We start from the raw sequence: 21936 nt of genomic DNA, 5'->3' as shown, positions 1-21936 counted from the left end.
ACTCAAAAGGATTTTAGGCTTTGCATGCATTCCAAAACAACTCTCACAAAACCCCCAAAGGAGCTCATAACGCACCAGATTGTTTGCCTCCCCTTCCTTCTGTCCTAGGAATCCACAGAAGTAATCTTGTAGCATAGGGAAAATAGAGGTCATGGCTTTGGGTCTACTGTCCACATCAGAGACTTGACTGTTACTAGGATCCCTGGTAAGAAAATGACATTTACGCTATTTCCACCAGGAATCCATCAGACCACCACTGATGAATGACTAATCCACCCCCTTTCCAATTATTTCAAATGTCACAAAGGCATTTAAATTATTTGAAGTACCAAAGAAACATACACAGACCATGTACCATTGGCTTGTTTGGCTTCATCAGTGTAACATCATATTTATTATCTATCCTGCCTGTACCTTCAAAGGCATCTGTGTTCAGTGTGAAGACCTTCAGTTTAGCTTAATAGTTCCTGAATGGCAGATTTTCATTCCCAGCACTGCCTTCTTGTTTTAGTACGTACACTTACGTTGAAGAGATATACCAGTTTCACTCCTCTGGACTTGGGACTATTCTTATCAGAATGCCAATGTAAAAGGCCTCCTCTGCACTGGTGGGTGGAGAGGTATCTGCTTGCCTCTATTGAACTTTCTTCTGATCTCTCTTAGACTGGTTGCATGCTTTAATAAAGTGACCACATTTGTTACATACACTACATTTCTTCATTGCTGGACACTGCTTATAGATGGCCTCCTCACAGCATTAACACCTGTAATTTAACTCTTGCTTCTTCTGGTGCTGAGATTTTTGCTTACTGCATCCAAACCTATCCAGCTCTTCAGGGGTGGCAACTTGAATAAAATATTGTGGGGGCCCAGGTAAGCCCTGCCCCACATAATAGATCATGTGATGAAGTGCGCACAGACCATTTGAATGGGAATGCCCATCAACTTTGTGGGGGCCTGGCCCCCTCAAATCTTTTATTGTGGGGGCCAAAGCCCCCACAGCCTCTAGTAGTTGGCTCCTATAAGGTTCTTTGTTCAGCTGCATCTCCATCTTCTTTGTATTTTCTCCTCAGAGCATTTGCCCAGAGTGCATTTAGCATACTCAGAGAAACTTCATCTTCATTATATGAAACATTCTACATTCCCTTCCCAGTTGCAGTAGCTTTTACCATCCTAAATGGTAAATTTAGAGTGGCTGGGGAAACTCAGCCAGATGGGCGGGGTATAAATAATAAATTATTATTATTATTATAAATGCATTTTTTGAGCATAAGTTCACAGTCTTCCACAAAGTTTTGGAGTCTGCCGTTTCTAGTGCAATCTGATGTTCAATTTGTGCTTTAATTACACTTTATGGTGGCGTACCCTGCCTGCTAAAATTTCACTAAAGTAGTGTGGAGACAAACTAAAGCATAGAATTTGGTGCTCCTGCATTCACTTTCCCTTGAAACCACTTCTCCACAGGTGTTTTTCTTCCTGTGTGTGTGTGTGTGTAGCGGGTGTTGGAGGTTATATCTAATCTCAGAACCTACTGGGAGGAAAATGGCTTGGGAAGTGGTTTTGGCTTATGGCCAGCTAAATTCTGTTCTGTCTTTGGCCATTTATGTGTCTGATCTCTTCTCTCAGATGATGAAGCAGCATGCTTAACCTGAAATCCTATGCTCACTTACCTAGGAGTAAATCCCTTCAAACTCAGTGGAGCAATGCTCCACTGTTAAAGTATAATCACATAGTTCCACTGAAACCTGTCATTCTTACAGGACAGACGTTTTTCATTAAAGTGCAAAAGACTTCCCACATTTTGAAAAGAGAATTCAGACTCACCTCAGACACAGAGGGGTTATTGCTCCATACAAAACATGTGATGTATTCTCAGTATACCTCTTCTAGTGTGCAACTTGTTAAAACAATAGCACATTTTGTAACTGATAATAAATGTTGGCAAACAGTTAGTGTACAAAAATAAAATAAAAGGATAATGCCCAAAATGCTAACTAATTCTGTTGCATTTTTACCCATCTGGAGGGTGTGTTTTTTTTTTTTAAAAAAAGGTGCTAGTGGAACAACTTAAAATGATGAAGGTAAGAACATCATAATCTGACGTTGCTTTTAGTTTTCTACTAGCAGGTGTAGTACCTTTGACTTTACTGAGTCTTTAAAAGTACTGAATACATAGCAGAAAGTATTTACAGAATTGGGTCCTTGGATTGTACACAAAGGCCTCTGAAAGACCAGCTTTGCTGCTCATATGTTTGGCAGGCAAATTTGATAATAATTTCTGTTCTAGAACCTTACACCATCTCAGTGAATATAAATTGATGGTGTAAAGCAAATGGGCAACTGGCAGGAATCCAAAAGTAAGTTGGAGAGAAGACAGCTTATTGTTGAGGGGGCAGCCTGGTGTTCTACAGCCTGGTTGTTGTTTTTTATTCACGACAACTCTGCAGAGCTGTGGAGTTCAAGTGTGGCCTTTGAAGTGTTTTAAATAATAACAGTTTTATTTCTCCTGACACAAGCACTGAAGCTGTTTGTTACCACCTCAGAACTGTTACCCAGCAGTGTAAAAGTTACCAACAAAGCAAGCTTGGATGAAAGTCTATTATAAATACAACAGGCATAAACTTCAGGGAAACCACATTATACTGCAAAGGCCAATATGGAAGTGCAGGCCTTGGCCACTTCCTTAGAATACGGCATTTGCCAGATTAAAAATGACACTCCTGGGCACTCACCTATGGGTACTTAATGCATGAAGCGGGGCAGTGAAAATGTGGATGCTAATCTGGATGACAACATCACTCAGGTTCTTATAACATTGCATGTTCAGCATCACTTTGAAGGCTTCTGTGCAATTACATGTGGAATACACATGCATAGGGCTTCTTCAGCAGGACAGGAACCCTGCCTAACCAGCATTCTGTTGCCATGAAAGGAGTCCCATTCTGGGTTTGTATAGAACAGGCTTCCTCAACCTCGGCCCTCCAGATGTTTTTGGCCTACAACTCCCATGATCCCTAGCTAGCAGGACCAGTGGTCAGGGATGGTCGGAATTGTAGTCTCAAAACATCTGGAGGGCCGGGGTTGAGGAAGCCTGGTATAGAATGACATCAAGCACAAGGCGTCAAGAAAATGTGTCTCATGTGTGTTGGTGCCTAGGGGATTAGCTAGGCAGAGAGCAGGAACTACTGAAGTGCATGTAGATAACATCTGCGTGTTAAACGTGCCTTGCAGTGCTAAGGCAGGCATAGGCAAACTCGGTCCGCCAGATGTTGTGGGACTACAATTCCCATCATCCCTGACCACTGGGTCCTGTTAGCTAGGGCTCATGGGAGTTGTAGGCCAAAAACATCTGGGGGGCCGAGTATGCCTATGCCTGTGCTAAGGAATCAAACACTTTATTCTAATTAGATATTTTTGAAGAGAATTATAACATGATACAACTCAGGAACACTAGCCCAATCTAATGAACTAGGCACACAAGAATGATACCTTGTGTATTTTGTGTTGCAGTCTTAAAAGGAATAAAACACCAAATTGCAGATTAGAAATGAAATAGTGCTGCACACATTTATATAGCACTTTAGTTTTCAAATAACATCATGTGCATTTTCTCTGTAAACCTTACAACAAACATGTAAGGCAGGTCACTAATATTATCCCAGTCTAGCAGCTAAGGGTGGAGGTGGGTGGGGGGCAAGCTGAGATTCACATATAATTGCTTATCTAAAGCCACACATGGGGCTTATGGCAGAGGTGACATTTTGAGCCAGGGGCTTTTCAGTTTTAACTTAACCTGTTAGCCACTGTAGTGCTAAATTTTTAATGTGATGGAATCATTCTCCTTAAAGTAGAGTCTTTAAAGGTCCTACTAGACTGGAGGGAGTTTGCTCCAATTATTTATTTAAAATTGACAATGCAGTATAACCTCTCTTTAGTGCCATTCTCCTCCTCTGCCATTCTCCTCCTCTGCCATTCTCCTCTCTGCTATTATCCAGAGCTTTCCCGCCTTTCATGAACTCTGTAGTTTCGCTTCAGAGATAGGTTATTCCATTTGCCCCTGAAATGTATTCTGGTTTTTGGTTTGTTTTGAACTTAGAGTGCAGCTCTGGTATTGTCACTTGGCCTTCTTAGAATGCAGAGTGGACTAATGCTTCCCTTTTTTTTGCAACAAACAGCTCTTGCAGCTGTGGTATCATACTTGATTTATGGAGCATTTTGAGACAGAAGAGCATGAGATTCTTAGCCTCCGGATCATGTGTTTTAGCCCCATGTTGGGCAAAAAAATCTTGCATTGCAGGAGGTTGGACTAGATGGCCCTCATGGTCCCTTCCAACTCTACAATTATATGATTCTATGAATCTGTTATACACTTATGTGCCAAGGAATGACACTCTGACCAGCTTAATGATACTGTCTGCTTACAGCAAGTAGTTCCTGGCCTGCCCCTATTCTGTGGCAGCTACAGACAGAATATTATCACATGCTTTGATTTTCTGTTTGCAAAATTTGATGATTTCTGTTACACTAATGACTTCCTAAGTGTCATTTGCATGAAAGCTGTTTCACTTTTGTGATGGTGAGGGGGAAAGTTAGCACTCATAAAACCCTCCCTGACGTATGAAACCAATCTTCTATAAACTGCATTCTGATGCAGTTTGCATGTATTATTTCCGCAATATTATTTGTTAAATTTCTATTGCACCCTTCCTGCCAATTGAGCCTAGAGCAGCACACAGCAAAGTAGCAAAAACAATACATTTAAAAATAAAATAAAGCATCTATTTAAAAGTTTAACAATGTCTGATTTTGAAAACTGTATATAGCAAATAAAGATCTCTTGTTCTCAATAGTGGCTGTTGAGGATGTATACACCCACACACACACATACATGTGCTGAGGGAAATCTGAGGACAAAACAGGTGGATGCTGTATGGGCTAAAGGCCTTTTTAAGACTGGGAGACCTGTAGGCAGAATGTTCATTTGAGCACCCCTGCTCCTCACTGTACAATATGTTTATGTCATTTCCCCCAATGCTCAGCTGCAAAAAAAGAAAAGGTAAAATATTTTATGTCTCTAAAATTCAAACACACAGACAAAATTGAATTTACTTGTTTTAATGCTCCCATTTTCCACCTTAAACATATTTCCTCTGAACAAAGTTCTGTTGATTCAAATTAAATGAATTTTGTTGATATTATTTATAGGAAGTATTAACTTTCTTTTAAAGTCATGCATTTATAGAGGATGTGACTTATTCATAGGTTGGATGGGAAATAAGATTATTATTTTTTATTGTAAAAACTATACTTAAGTCAGGGCTCATCCACACTGGAGTTTAATATGGACTTAAAGCTCCTTGTGTGTCTGTGGTGTCCACACAATGTCTTCGTTCAAGTGGCAGCCAGCACTTTACCACCAACCCTGCTAACTGCAGATTTCCCCAATCCATGGATAATTGGATAAGGGAAGAAAATCCAATATAAAATTGCATGTTACCCAACTGTGGACACACTGAAGCACATTGTGTGGGTGAGGTTTTTTTTTACATCTGTGGTGACATTTCACTAGCTGCTGTTTTCACCACACACCCTGCTTCTGTTTGGTTTCCATCAGCTGCAAGGAAAGGTTGTACCCTGCCTTTTCCCATTGGTTGTTCCTGAAGGCATGCTTTTGTATTTTTATTTTTAAAACAGCTCATTTGCACAGAACCTCTCTTGCACAAGACAGCTGTATTAAAAATAAAAGTAAAATTTGCATTTGCTTGTCCCAAAAACATTCCCCAGATCTTAAAAAAGGGGGGGTCCATTAGTTTGTTTCTATTTTTATTATGTATTTTGGGTTCTCATTTTTAATTTTTATTTGAATTGCCATGTGATCTTTGAGTGAAGGGTGGTATGCAAATAATAATAATAATAATAATAATAATAATAATAATAATAATAATAATAATAATACTTCATCTAGAACTGAGCTCTAGTATTCAATATGTTGCACAAACGAGCCTTCTTACTTAGTGTATTTAGGCACAAATTTATAATGGCTGATCTCTGTTCCCCAAACTTTCACTGTAATAGGCAACTCAAATAAGGACTTCTAGGAAGTGTATAACATAGATATAATGTTTGTAAACCTTGCATGTGTTATTTTCCTTTATTAATCTGCCTGCGGACTGTCTTGCCAGAGTGGTGCATGCTCTGGTTATCTCCCGCTTGGACTACTGCAATGCACTCTACGTGGGGCTACCTTTGAAGGTGACTCGGAAACTACAACTAATCCAGAATGCGGAAGCTAGACTGGTGACTGGGAGCGGCCGCCGAGACCATATAACACCGGTCTTGAAAGACCTACATTGGCTCCCAGTATGTTTCCGAGCACAATTCAAAGTGTTGGTGCTGACCTTTAAAGCCCTAAACGGCCTCTGTCCAGTATTCCTGAAGGAGCGTCTCCACCCCCATCACTCTGCCCAGACGCTGAGGTCCAGCGCCGAGGGCCTTCTGGCGGTTCCCTCATTGCGAGAAGCAAAGCTACAGGGAACCAGGCAGAGGGCCTTCTCGGTAGTGGCGCCCACCCTGTGGAACGCCCTTCCAGCAGATGTCAAAGCGATAAACAACTACCTGACATTCAGAAGACATCTTAAGGCAGCCCTGTTCAGGGAAGTTTTTAACGTGTGATATTTTATTGTATTTTTGGTTTTTATGGAAGCCGCCCAGAGTGGCTGGGGAGGCCCAGCCAGATGGGCGGGGTATAAATAATAAATAATAATAATAATAAAAATAAATAATAATGGTGTTTATAACCAGACTAGTGCTGTATAAACAGCAGTTACAAGGAAGAGACAAATGTCAAGAACCTTATAACGTGGCCCTTTTTCTACAAATGCCAAAGGACACTTCCAAATAATATTGCTGATCCAGATTTTGCACACTTTGAAATACATAATGATGTGAGAAATCGCTAGCCCTCTCTCAATTGCTACCTCTTAATCTATTTGATGAGGTGGTGATAACTAAGATTCAGAGAAGAAAGAGTTGGATACAAATGGAATGTAACAACAGGGTTGCAATATTTATGCTCAGAATGAGGAGGATAATATGAGCCTTGTTTTAGCAATTGGCTAGGTAACCTCAGTGATAAGCAATGGACAATTGCAATCATGCACTTATTTAAATATGCAAATTAGAAGTCTTTACTAGGAGAATAGGCAGCTCTGTTACTAGCAGTGGTATTTTGTGTGGGCCAGCTGCCAGATGAATCTTTGAAAAGAGCTTTCCCTCTTAAAAAGTTTTTTTTAACATTTTGCAGATGTTTGTACTTCACTTATGATAAGTGAATGGGTATGTGTTTGTGTTAGAAGACTCACGTAACATTGCTTGCAATTTTAGTCAAGATGTGAGCTGATATATATTCAGCTGCAGTTGGTGATCCAAAATCTTCTTCAACTTGCAAATCAAATTCTTGCCCCATCAGCTAAAAAAAAGGGGGGGCGAGAATATTTGTTGTCAAAAGTGACGCTAACTCTCCAACTGCTACTGTGCATCATGAAAATTGATATTTCTACAACTTTCCTTGTACAGTAGGGACAACCCACAGCGGAATGTTGAAGCACATGACTGGCATGCAAAAGACTCCATGTTCAATACTGTACCTGGCCGTTAAAGGATTTCAAACATCAGTTGAGGCTTAGGGAACTGCTGCCAGTCAGGGTAAGCAATAGTGGATTTGAAGGACCTGTGGTCTGACTCATCATAAGATAAGTTTTTATTCATGTAACCCGTCTGTGAGGGCTTGTGAAGTGAGACCATAGCTCATTGGTGGAGCACTTATTTTACATATGTCAGATCTTGGTTCAGTTGCTGGCATCTGCAGTTAGAAAATCTCTGATCATACGATTGGAAAGAACCTTCTTAAGATAAATGAATGGCTGCCTCCAATTACAATAAACAGCAGTTCTATATATGCTAACCTTTGACAGGGCCTATAGGTTGAAAAGCTCTGCCGCCATGGCAGGGTCTAACTGAGAGTTGTAGGCAGCTTTCAATGGTTGTTTAGAGGCAAATAATTTATTTACGTTTACTATCTCTGTTTAGTGATTATCAGATTTTGTGACAAATTTAGTTTCTTGATGTAGCAGTTGGGAATCATAAGTCTGAATTGGTCTATAAAACTGCATTACTAACATTTCTTTTGCACCAGATCTAATGTGCAAATGAAACATGTACTTACTTGTGGTTACCAAATGATAAATTGCAGTTTCAGCAAATAAATTAAGACATCTAATGAGAACTAGCTGTTACATTTGATCCCAAACCATGACTGAATGTGTTGAAAAGTGTTCAGAAATCTGTGGCTTCAAATATCTTGGGGCTCTTGTAGCCATTTAAAAGCCTTAGCTTCCATTTTTCTCACCCAGTTACATATTTAGCTTGTTTTTGTGTTTCGTTTGAAATTATTTTTATTGATTTTTTTACATTTTAAAAAAAATATTACAAGCATAGTTGCACAGACTTACAAGTTTGGTTGCGTGTTAATATAACAGTTAAATAAAATAATTTTTAAAAATAATACTAATTCAGACTTGTAGACTGAGTTATAGGTAAGCATGAACACCAGAGTAATTACATTACATTATAATGTACAGTAATGTATAATGTTTAGATTTAGTGAACAAAGATCTGGGGAACAAAGGTATATATTACTCTTGTAAGTGTAACTTTGGATAGATGGATCATGCAAACACAATTTTTGACATAAATCTAAAATTACAATTCCAAATCTTACCTTCATACTTGTATGTTAATCCTAGATTCTGATATAGTTGTTATTTTTTAGTCTGTAAGTAACCTATGGTTGCTTCTCAGAAATCAGAGAGTCCTCTTGCAGAATATAACATTAATATGAATGTTTTTTATCAAATTCAGTCAACATTTCATGAAGCATTATTCATGTTTAATGCAAAATGGAAAGCAAGCCAATAAAGAGCAAATTAAATAGAAATGTGGTCAGACAAGTAAAAGTTAAATAATGTGAGAAGAGTTTATAGCCTTAAAATGAGAAACAGGAAGATCACAAAATTAAAATATTCCAGTAAGCAATATGTAAGATTTAACTGAAAGTGGAAGGAAAATAATGCATTTTAGTGAAATCTTACACTAAAATCAACATCATAAGAATATATGAAGCACCAGTGGTTCTGAACCATACTGAATCAAGGCAAAGGCCAGTCTAGTTCAACATCCTGAGTATAACAGCACTCTCCTCACTTGTGATTCCCAGCAGGTATTCAGGCACATACCGCCTCTGACAGTGAAGGCAGTACATGGTCATCATGGCTAGTAGTTCATGAATTTGTCTAATCCTCTTTTAAAGCCATACTAAATTGGTGGCCATTACTACATGTTACTAGGACTAAATTCCATAGTGTAACTATGTGCTGTGCGAAGTAACGGCAAGGTCGGGGCTCACCTCTTTTTTATCCTTTTCTTTCTCCACTCCTCCTCCCTGTGTCAGCTCCGGTGTTTCCTGGCCCCGGAGCACTGCTGGGCAATCGGTCAGGTGGTCAGGCGCTCTCGCTCGCGGCTCAATTTGGGTCGTGGGGGAGTCAGAAGTTCCTCCAGTTCACGCGCCGGGTGCTCCCGGTTCCCTCTCGGCAGTGGCGGCGGCAGTCTCAGCAGCTTGGATCCAGCCTAGTAGTGCAGTTGGCTCTGGCTGGCTTCAAGAGCTGCTCACTGCCGTGGCACCCGCCATTTTGCCTCACTGGATGTCCCCATATGATGTGTCTTGTGCCATTGAACCAATCACGCAACATCCATTCCCTAATAATAAATCTACAACACTTAAAATATAAATCCAGGGACATTAATTGAAATCTGGGGACATTCCGGGGATGGATTTTGTCCGGGGACAGATTTGTAAATCCGGGGACTGTCCCCAGGAAACATGGACGTCTGGTAACCAAGTTCCTAACCAACTTTAAAGGCTAAAAGCTGGAAGTTACCAAGACACATATCAAAGTGACTAGCTACATCCCTGCCCTTGTTGTAGATTGAGTACTTGGCTCCAAAGACTCTGGGAACATCTCTCTAGAGTTCTAAGGAGATCTACCGAGAAAAAGTGTCTGTGCTGTATCTCCATTGTAGCTGCATCAGTGGTAAATCCAATCCAAAACAATATAAATGAAGATTGAGTGTTTCTGTTGAATCAGCAGTGATCCAGTGCTCCCTCTGGCTATCTATTCCTGGATGTCTATCCAAGTTCTGATTATACTGCTGCTCCTCACCACAGTGTCTGACACCTCCCAAGTAATTAACAAAGTCATAACAATAACATCTCTCTATCTTCCCAGCAGGTAGGAGCAACTGCTTGATTAGAGTTAAGATTTGTCTGTGTTCCTGTCTGTGCATAAAAGAAAGCAGAAGAGGGAAAGACATAAAACATCTTAGTTTTGTTTTTATTTGCAAATACTGTGAACTAAATTATCATTCTTTTCCCATCTGGAAACTCTTTTGGAGATAGTCCCTGTCCTGTTATATTGTTTGAATGAATTAGTTGATGCATGAGCACATGCGTGTACAACATTAGGGACTGTAGTGAGAGAAAGTTGAAGACATGGAAAGACATCAGTCATTTTGCTTGCCCAACAAAAGCAGAAAAGTATTTTATAGAGGTAGTTGTGGCAACCTGTTTTTCCTACAAGAGATGCAACTGTTTTATAGCTTTTAGCACTCTTTCACAAAGTACTAGTGGAGCTAAATATTTAAAACTAGAAGTCATATATTTATGCTACAATCAACTTTTTCCCTACTGCTGTCTGTGCTTCACTTGCACTGTAAAGAATGGCACCAATGTTTTTCAGTGGAACTAGTTTTGGAAATAGAAATCCAAAATATTTTGAATTCAAAACCTTCCTAAAAATGAACACTTAGATCCTTTTGCTTTGATCATAAACTCTTTTTTTCTGTGCTTCCCACTGAATGTTGGGCTTTCTATAACCGAATAAACCAATCCCATCTGGAATTTCATATACACACACTTTCAGGAAAATATTAGAAAAATATACACACACACACACACACAAACACACACAGTTAACGCACACCTTAAAACAAACTTAAATAGGGCAACCATGCATGTGATTTGGAATTATTAGTAGTCTCGTTTACCTGAAATATTCAGGCTAAATGCAAACATTTAATTTTTTAGGCATGTAAAAACATACTGTGGTGATTACATGGTGTATACTATAGAATAGGGCGGGGGGAACCTTCCTTTATATTTTCAAAGCTAAGCAAGGTTCCTTGCACACTATCCAAGTCCCTGGGACTGACAGAAAAGTCTGGTAGACAGGGCCTGTGAATTGTGAACAGGCTAAGCAGGGAGAGGCCCTCACCCCAGAAAGCCATGGAAACAGCCCAGAAGTGGCAAGACTTTTCTGTCCCCACCCCCACCCCCAGTCCTTGTTTACTGTGCTCATCATTTCCTCCCCTCTTCAGATTCTAAAACACAGTAGGGAAAATGAAGAACTAAATGAGCATTGGGATAGCTACAGTGTGCTGTATGTTTGGCTGCCTTAGAAAAATCTCTGGAAACTTCAAGTAGTTCATTTTGCAGCAGCTAGAGTTTTGACCAGAGCCATTTGCAGTGGTACTTCGGGTTACAAACGCTTCAGGTTACAAACTCCACTAACCCAGAAGTAGTTGCTCCAGGTTGCAAACTTTGCCCCAGGATGAGAACGGAAATCGTGCAGCGGCTACGCAGTGGCAGCAGGAGGCCCCATTAGCTGAAGTGGTACCTCAGGTTAAGAACGGTTTCGGGTTAAGAATGGGCCTCCGGAACGAATTAAGTTCGTAACCCGAGGTACCACTGTATTTGGCACATGTAGTTACTCATTTAAAAGGGCTTCGTTCATTATCATGTCCAATTCAAGGTGCTGGTGATCAGGTGTTCTGATGCCCTCAGCAGCTTGATACTGGGATATCTAAAGGACTGTTACCTCCTGTATGAGCCTGCTCATTCATTAAGATATACTGGAGAGACTGTCCTATGTGTTCTACCAACACCTGAACTGGATAAAGTGTTAAGTTCTTATTTGTTTAATATAAGACTGGGTTACTTCGCAGGCCCAGAACAAGAGGCTGTTTATGGATTCACAGGCTAAAGCACAGCAAGAACAAGCTAAAGCTACGGGGAAGAGTCTTAACTCCAACCCATAATAATTGGAGAAAATATTTAACTGTATAATTACCTATTACTACAGAGGGTCTTGTAGCTCTACGTAGGCTGTGGAAATCTGTGTTTAAGGAGGCCTACCTGATGGTTTTCCATTATTTTGTGGCCATTTTATTTTGACAGGTGCTCGGCCTGTTAAGTTGTTGATTTCTTTATACCCTTCTCTATTGAAATCTCTGTGTTTTTATATTATTTTATTTGTCTTGTTCCAAGCCAGCTTAATAGTTTTTAAACAGAAAGGTAGCAAAACCAAAAGCAAATTGTCCTCTTTGGGTAGGTGCTGGGGTCTCAGTACCTCATCAGAGCCCACCGCTGATGTCTGCCCTACGCCCACCATTTTTTAAAAAAGCAACAACCCATCCCCAGTGCTCCAAGCATCTCAGGCAGCTTAAATTTCTCACAACACCTCTGACAGTGTATCATTCTAGGGTGCTGTGAGAAAATAGAAAGGTGGCTACACGCAGCTTACTGGCCCTTTAGGCTGCTGCTGACTGCTGCAGAGGTTCCCTGCTCCCCTGGTTTATGCTCTGCCGTAAAAGTGAATTGGTTCTATTCATCTCCATGGCAGAAAGTTGCAGAGTGGATTGGGGATGCCAGGCTGTGCTGTGCAAGGAGCTTACATCTCCATGGCTCCTCTTCCTTCTTTGCCAATACTGTGAGAATATGACGCTCCTCCTTCCTTGCTTTTATTATTCTTCATGGTAACATCTGCAGTGTTTCTGCCTCACTGGCATCTTCCAGGACATGTTGCTGCTGTTGAGAGTGGGAGGGGATCATGGTAAGGTTACATCAGAAGCTTAGGCCAAACTTTGTGCTTTCCAAACTTAGTCGTAACAGCAGCCTTTAGAAGGACTCGTTGCTAATGGAATTAATAATGGCTTTAGAGAGACACCAGTAGGCCTGGAGAACATGAGGTGTCTGCCAATTGGAATATTTGGGTATTATTATTATTATTATAATTATTATTATAATTATTATTATAATTATTATTATTATTATTATTACTATTACTATTACTATTACTATTACTACAGTGGTACCTCGGGTTAAGTACTTAATTCGTTCTGGAGGTCTGTTCTTAATCTGAACCTGTTCTTAACCTGAAGCACCACTTTAGCTAATGGGGCCCGCTGCGCTGCCGGAGCACGATTTCTGTTCTCATCCTGAAACAAAGTTCTTAACCTGAGGTACTATTTCTGGGTTAGCAGAGTCTGTAACCTGAAGCGTATGTAACCTGAAGCTGTAACCCGAGGTACCACTGTGTTGTTGTTGTTGTTAATTTCTACCCTGCCCATCTGGCTGGGTTTCCCCAGCCGCTCTGGGCGGCCTACTTCTTTGTGTCTTTGTGCATATGCCTCTGAAAATATCTTTGTCCAATAATAAAAGAAATAGAAGAATGATTCAGTCCAATTAAATAATTAACCTTAGCTGATAGTGGGTCACTTGGTCTATATGGGAGTATAGCTTGCCCTGCACCATATCTACATAGTGTGGTGCTTCTTGCCTGCTATGTATTTAGTGTGATATAGAACTGTGATCCATGCCTTCACTTCTGTATCATTCCATACTGAGAAAGAAATCTGTCACTGTTGCTTTCCACTACTTTACTCTTTCCACTACTTTACTCTTGTATTAGTACAAGAGTATTTAGCCACCGTGTGATTGACTGGATGAGCACTGCATGGTACCCAGTAATGCACAGACTAAACTACAGTTTTAGTCAGACAATATGAAAAGTGACAACAAATTATGCCTTGTGGTCTCCTTCCAGTTTCTAAGTGCAAACATCCCAGAGTTTATTTTAAATTTGAGCCAGTTAGACATTTAGTAATATAGATCAAAGAAGAAATGAAAGCCTCCCATGTTTATTATTTCAATATGATGTCTGTTCTAATAAAGTGTAAGAAGGCATGTTATAGACTAACTAGTAGGAATTTTCTAGTTCTGTAGTTTAGTCTTAAATATATACATATATTTGTAAATTAATCTGAAACATATTGCTGTGGTCTGAACTGCTCGAAATGCTGATTGTTTTCAAATCCTTTATTTAATTTTAGAAATGTGGTGGTGGCCTGCCAGAACGCTTTCAGATAAACAGTCCACTTCATGTTTAAAAAGCCATAACATCACTGATTTAGAAAAGGGGAAACTTGCAAATATATAATGCCATGTAAGTTGAGGTTGTTGCTATATTTTTCTTCACTCTTAATTGAGAATAATAAGGTCCATTTGAGAGGGCTGAATTTCTATAATTTCATTGTACTGTATGTCGATCTGAAGCACAGTAGTTACCCTACTGAAAGCAGAGAGTGTCACTCGACCCAATATGGGTTTAGCTGTTTCCTCAATGATTTGCTAGTTTTAGAATTCTACCCCAAGTGTGTACCTAGTTTCAAATAGATATACTGCACCAACGTAGCATACTATTTGTTGACTGCAACCTTCCTGCCATCATTCTTGATATGTTTAGTTCAGTATTTGTTTGTGATGCTATGTCTGTGATTCTGAATAGATCTACTTATAAGGAAGTGCCATGAAAATACTTAGCCTTTCTTGTACATTTAGGACAGAGATTCCACATACCATCTTTCCATTTTAATGAAAAAGTATTGGCCCTGCTACTATTCTGCACAGAAGGCAACTGGTTCAATTTTAATAGTTGCCTAGTAAAAGAAGGATATCATATTTTAATAACATCACCAAGACAATAAGCCATTTTACAAAGAACCATTTTTATACCTTATTTCTTAAGCCATATCATGTATAGGTGCTCCTTGTATTGAATATTCCTGGAAGATGCTTCCTTAGGAGAAAGCAGTCTCTTTATAACGGAAAAAGAAATAAGCTTGTAAGAAAATATAGACTGTTCTTTCCATCTTTTTGTCCAGCCCTGATTTTCAGTCAATTAAAATTTGTACTCAAGGCTTTTCAGCTTGAAACCACCCCTGTGTCTGTGATGAGCAATCCTTCTTGTTTGTGCAGTCATTCATTATCTCCATTACCAAGAGGAGAATAGAGGACAATTACATTGTTTGGACGAATCAGAGTGTTAGGAGGAGTATTTATCATGGTGGCAGAGTGCAGCACCTGACAGCAAAGGATTGATGGCCAGGAATGAGTGTGAGTGGCCAAAGCAGCCTCATATGATGCAAATTACTGACTGTGGATTCCAATTTATCCTGTTCATTTTTCTTGCCTTTGCTGAAGACTATTAGTGGTTTTTGAAGCAGTGAAAGGGTCATTACTAATGTGGGCTCAAAGCAGGAGGGGGAAGGAGGGGAAAAGCCTTCTGTAATTACACAGCCTTCAAAAAAGAAAAAGAAAAAGATTTGAGGGAATAGCCAAAAAAGTGTCAACACTTAGCAATCAGAAAAATTTATTTTCATTTCATCCTTAACCCACATTAACTCAACATTATCATTTTTCTTTGTTAATATTTGCAGAATATTAAAAGCCTTATTTCTGTATTCATTCACATCTATTTAACCCTTTTTGCAGAAAAGCAATGTTGCCTAGCTTGCCGTCAAACAGTGCGAGCATTTTAAAATGTGCTTACAAAATAGGTTTTTAAAAAGCAATTCTAGGCTGTTGTTTTTAATAATGAGACAATTGGCACCCAACAGTGGTTTACATAGGTATTGGGCTATATTTACATGATAAAAAATAATAATCTCAGTACAATTGAGAGAAAACAACTCTCCTTTTTCTTCTGGTTATAATCTAGGAAATTATACTAGTAATTAAAAACAGAATGTTGAAGTTAGGTTGGTTATATTTTGGGTAAAGTATACTTTAAATGTATTAAATGTGTGTTTAATGTAATGTCAGTTTCCAATAACACTTCTGGAAACTATTCTAAAAAGATACAGAGCAAGTGCAACACTATAAATGAGGCAAAAGAAGAAACTACAGTAAAAGGAAAGTAAATTGCTAGATTAATGTAGCCAAATACTTCAGACAAATCATATATCCCTTTCCCCATGTAATTTAATAAGAAAATACTAATATCCCAACTTCGAATACACTTACCCACATGTAAATTTTGTGTTAATTCTGTGCTCCATTTATGAGCAAGTCAGTCATTAAAATCAATTGAGATGTGGAACAGGGATTTCTTTATGGTGGTCCCCTTTATGTTATTTTATTTATATCCTGCCCTTGATTGCACAGCATTCCAGGACAGTTTACCTAATGAAACTCCAAAAACATACAGTAGATAGCTATCTGAATCACATAAAGCAGAAACTACAATTTTCAAACTTTTAACTCCCAGATCAAACCCCCTTCAGAATCAGCTGCCCATGGAAACCTACTGGTGCAAAAATTTCAGAGAAATTTCAGGGATCAGAGGCAACAGTTTAAGAAGCTGAATTTCAATGGGGCTTTCTGCTTATTTCTGCTTAGGGCTTTTTATATTGTGTTTTATTTGAATGAATTTGTATTTTGTGATTTGATGTATTTTTATTTGACTAGAATCTAAGGAGTAAGGAGATGTTTATTTAATAGCTAAGTAATAAATAAAATCCAGCTGTTAATGTTACATTTTTATGTGCCATTTCTAAAACTTATTAAGCCACCAGGTAGATTTGTAGGCATACCACTGCAAACCCATAAATTATCAGCTCTGTTTGCTGTTTCACATGTGCACATGTTTGCATGCATGGAAGTGGATGCATCGGAGTCTTGGGACATCTCCACTGCCAACCTTCCACTGAATAAAGTAGTGGCAGCTGAACTACAGCTGTACAGTACTTTCAATGGGAGGACCATCTATGCTTCCCCTTGGAAGTAAAGACTGGACACACTGCACTGCACATGACTCTACTCACAGCTATGTGAGGACCAAAGAGGGAGGATAAAAGGCAGGCATAGGCAAACTCGGCCCTCCAGATGTTTTGGGACTACAACTCACATGATCCCTAGCTAACAGGACCAGTGGTCAGGGATGATGGAAGTTGTAGTCCCAAAACATCTGGATGGCCGAGTTTGCCTATGCCTGATAAAAGGGTTCCATTGTGTACTAGACAATTGCTTTCCAGTGCGCAGAAAACTGTGAGCTCTGTACATGTTAAGGAATATTTTTTGTCCCACATTGGTTTTGCAGCACGACACAGTACTTCTGTCAAATATTATCCCAGTGCAAATGTTAACTTTAGGGTTACTTTAGGGTTAGGGTATGAGTTGTTTGTTGCTTGAGTCATGGATGTGCTACACAAATGTATCAACAATGAGCATAGAGACAATCAGTATCCTCCAGGTTCAATTAGTACAGTAGTCTTTAACCCTTTTAAGTCCTGGGACCCAACTTTGGCTGAAATAGGCATTTGACAGTAGTAATGCTGCAGCTGTGGTTTGCCTTAGGACATGTTCCAACCCGGTAGTGGGTTCCAACCCACGAATTGAAAGCCAATGAATTATAAAAGTAATAATACAATCCCATTATGATGGTAGAGTTTTGGGGGGTTTTGCATAAAACGTAGGAATAATTCTCTACTTAAGCATAATTTGGCACAAATGTTCAGATAATCAGTAGATGTAATTTCAAAGCCTTTGCTTTATTTGTGTGTGTGGCATGTTGGAAGGTGTTTAGATGGTGGAGAGTTGTGAATTAGTTATAGATGGGTTATCAGATTTAAGATTGGGTGCTAGTGATTGTGGGTAGTGCTAGTGAAGGAGTTTTGGCAGACAAGATAGAGAAGGTTGTGGTATCTCAGGATTGTACAGCAAGAGGTATGTGCATAAGCTAACCATGGATTCCATTACAGCTCCTCTTCCCCCATCAAAACTGGTGCACATTAGCAATGTGGTTCTTGAGCATCTGCTGAGTAGAGTTTGGCCCCTACAGCCAATGACTGGATAGCAGGTTCTCCTTGTTTTTGCTCTCTATTTTTGATGTAAAGGCAAGGTTGAGCTTTCTTACACACCATGTATATGTCTCCCATTGGAAACACACATGTGGTTGAATAGGACATACATACGTAACAGACAATATACCGTACATATTGTAGGTCTGAATGGCATTATCAATTTCCCCTCATACAGGTTTTGGGCATTGGCAGTGCAGAATTGGGTCTACGGGATGTCTGGCAAGACAGGCATGTTTGATAGAAGGGGAAAGAAGGCATGATCCTGCTCGCACATTGCATGCAAGGAAATCAACAAGGAGAAAGTATACCCTGATTCAGCATACTATTTTAAATTAATGGGACTTAAGATTTTTGTTTTAGAAATAACATACATATCAGTTATATCAATCCCTGAGGATACGGTTCACACTAAAAAAGATGGTTTCATTCTTATAGTGAATCTTTCTTAAGTTCTGATTCATCTTTTAAAACATTTCTTTTTATTAGCATCCGTATCCTTCAGAGGAGCAGAAGAAACAGTTAGCCCAAGACACGGGACTTACAATTCTACAAGTAAACAACTGGTAAGTTATTCTAAATCAATCTGTTTGCTTCCATGGCTGAAGTGATTATTATTATTATTATTATTATTATTATTATTATTATTATTTATTTATTTATTTATTATTATTATCCATTTCTGAAACAATTTAAATTGCAATATTTAAATAGCAATTCAGTTAGTTCTTTTAGGCATGAAACAAGAATTATGGACAGTCTAAGCTAATGTAGATATATTGTTTTTCAAGATCTTTCTCTTTACAAAGTGTTCAACAGTGCCTTAGATTCTGTTCATGGTTTTCCATGGGAAAACACCTGGAAATCTGCATAGTTTTGAAATTCTTGTTATCAGTTGTTAAATGGATTTCTTTGTTTAGGTGTTGAGTGGTGATTTAGATTCTAGCTTTTAAATAACTATCCATCGGAATTTATTCATTTTGATATTTTACATAGGGAAGAAAAAGGTTCTACCATTTTATACTTTTTGATATGGTAGATTATTGTTATGGTGGTGTGTGAACCATCCCTCTTTTGTACATGGCTTAGTGTATAACTAAAGAAGGGGGGTAGCGGATTAAATAAAATGATCACAGTGGCCAAGAAATGATATAGGAATTACTTATCAAAATACTGGCCCAGGTTTTATCAGCAGCTTAATTTTGTTCAGTACATTCTCGAGGTGATGTTCAGATTAATTGAACTGACAGTTCTCTTTCAAAATTCAGAGAAAGTATTTGCACGGATTTCAGGCCTTATACAAACTTAATTACATGGAACTCCATTTTATCATTCTAATTCCATGTAGCAGAGGTTGTATTTACAAATGAGAAGTCTCTGCCTTTATTCACAGCTTTCCTTAATATATTTATCAAAGCAGGTTCATTTACAAAGTGCTCTATCTGTGGGATACAGGCAGGCAGACATTAACAAAGCTTTTAGGTTTATCAGGCTCGCTGCCTGATGAGCTACCCGAGGGTCAATTGATTTTGTGGTTCTGTGATTCATTTTTTTCTCATTTTTCTAGGATCACAATGAGAGACATGCTTGGAGAATTAGCCAGTTTGTCTGCCTTATCTGTCAGGCAATTTTTTTTTTCCCAGGGAAGTCAAGCTACTTAAATTGGCCACAGGAACTGCCGTTATCTGACTTTAATGCACCCTATAGTGTGGATAGCATTTCAATTACACCAGTAACCAAAGCTTAGCTGCAGCCCTTTTCATGCCTAGTGCTGTACAGAAAGTGATGTGCCTACCTACAGAAGCAGAAAATTGAGTTGCCTTGCTTCTGTCAGGGTGATTAATGCAGAAATAAACTGCTAACCTGAAAAGAAAGGGAGAAAGAAAGGATACAGAGACTTGAATTCAGTTTAATTCTGTTCTGAAGATTGGGACTAAGAACATTTAAAAATCCACTGTGGATTGAAAACTTGGGAGTCTATGCTGTTGTCTTAGCAGAAAGAAAAGAGTGCATGTTTGTGTTGACTTGATCCATGACTTAAATATGTACATTTGAATGCAGTACGTATATAATCTAAATATGCACACTGTACACATGAATGCATAACATATATTTATCTACAAGCATATTATAGATTATTATTACTGCTAATATGTCTGGCAAGTAGATATTATACTTGTCCTTCCAAGAGACTGCAGGTGTATATAAAAATCTTTTCTTCAAAGCAATATAAAATTTCAAAACTGTACTTAATAGCATGTTGCTACAGCATCAGTTGCAGACATATTTGTTCTATCCTGGGTGGGAGGGAAGGCAGGGTGGTTACAGCAATGAGGAAAAGAATGAAGACAATCCTGGACAGATTTCATCACTTAGTTTCTGTCTTCATTATAAACTTGTTCTCCTCCCAGTTCCTTTGATTCTGCAAACCTGTCCCTGTCACCTATGCATTTGATGTAGACATCAGACACTGAAAGGGTAGAACAGCCTTTAACTTACAAAGAGCTATTTCTAGTCAGGGGGCTGAGGAAGCTTCTTCGTAATGGGTGTTCTTGCAAGGTCATGCATCCAGGTTCCAGGCCAGCTCTAAAGCTAGGAAGAACAGGCCAGCTTGCTTTATCTGGTAGATCTGGGGGTACAATAAAAGGGCAGCAGATTGTCTGTTATTTTGTTTATTGCTATAGTTTTGTCATTATTGGGAAAACCATTCTTATTTTTCGCCTCAGGCACAAAAGTGTATTGGGCCAACTCTGCTTTATCAGTGAACTCTTTTCTTTTAGTGCTTAAACACTTGGCACAAAAAGCTAAGTCATTTTGAGTATGATGTCTGTTACGTTTTTGAACTCCAAAAGGAGGATGTGCCTCACTAAAAGAGTGTGCTTATCATTTGTCTACTGGTTTCAACAGGCGCAGTACGTCTCTTTACATGGTTTAGAATTATTTCCCTGAAACAGTGGCTTAAACATTTTCATATCTTGTGACAGTGGCATGGTACTTGCTTACAAATGAAGCAGTAAGGGCACTATTGCACTTGCAAGGCTGTTTGTGTGAAGTGGCTTCCTACACACCTTCATCAACTATTTTCCAGGGGTTTATACAGTGGTACCTCGGTTTATGAACTTAATCTGTTCCAGAAGTCCATTCTTAAACTGGAACTGTTCTTAAACCAAGGTGCGCTTTCCCTAATGAGGCCTCCTGCCACTGGTGCCCTTCCACTCTTCGGATTCCGTTCTTAGACCAAGGTAAAGTTTGCAAACTGGGACACTACTTCCGGTTTTGCGGAGTTCATAAACTGAATCGTTTGTAAGCAGGACTGTTCTTAAACCGAGGTACCACTGTTCTGCCATGATTGAAATCACAATGGGATGTGTAATTTCAAGCAGCTGCCATGTAATTATTGTTACATCTAATGCAGGCCTAATTTGCAGTTTCTGGAAACATGAGCTTAGGTGTAGTTTGCAATGCACAAACATAACAACAATGCAGATTTAGGAGCCTCATCACATGACAGGAGATGCAAAAGTGGAGAACCATCAGGAGCAAAAGTCACTTGATGCCAGGTTATCACCAAACATGTTTTGAATGTATAGTCCTTCCTCAGGGAAAGTAGTTCCAAGAGTTGAACTGATAGGAAAGCAGCCCTTTGCTAAAATCTCCTTTTCATATTAAGGACGATTGGTCTTACCTGAATAGTAGATTTATTAGGTGGATGATAGAGGTTTTTTCTCCTGCTTGAGTCTTGTGCAAGAGGAAGAGCCCAATCTGAATACTTCATCATCCACCGTAATAAATATGCTTCTGCATCTTACCATTCAGACCTCAAATTATTAAGAGATATATTGCCTT

At 39.1% G+C, this 21936-nt stretch overlaps 1 protein-coding gene across 18 annotated transcripts in view; it reads left to right on the top strand.

Annotated features, from left to right (window-relative positions):
• MEIS2 (Meis homeobox 2) overlaps window positions 1–21936 on the top strand; it is a 227168-nt gene that overhangs the window by 129624 nt on the left and 75608 nt on the right. For all 18 annotated transcript variants that reach the window (XM_083744816.1, XM_083744806.1, XM_083744817.1 and 15 more), the window contains one exon: window positions 18580–18656. In XM_083744816.1, coding sequence (XP_083600942.1) covers window positions 18580–18656 — 77 coding nt within the window. The remainder of the gene's footprint in view (window positions 1–18579; window positions 18657–21936) is intronic.

The sequence above is a fragment of the Podarcis gaigeae genome (genome assembly GCF_964106915.1).
Source record: "Podarcis gaigeae genome assembly, chromosome: 1".
In the NCBI taxonomy this organism is placed as follows: Eukaryota; Metazoa; Chordata; class Lepidosauria; order Squamata; family Lacertidae; genus Podarcis; species Podarcis gaigeae.
This window is presented reverse-complemented; position numbering and strand designations above follow the sequence as displayed.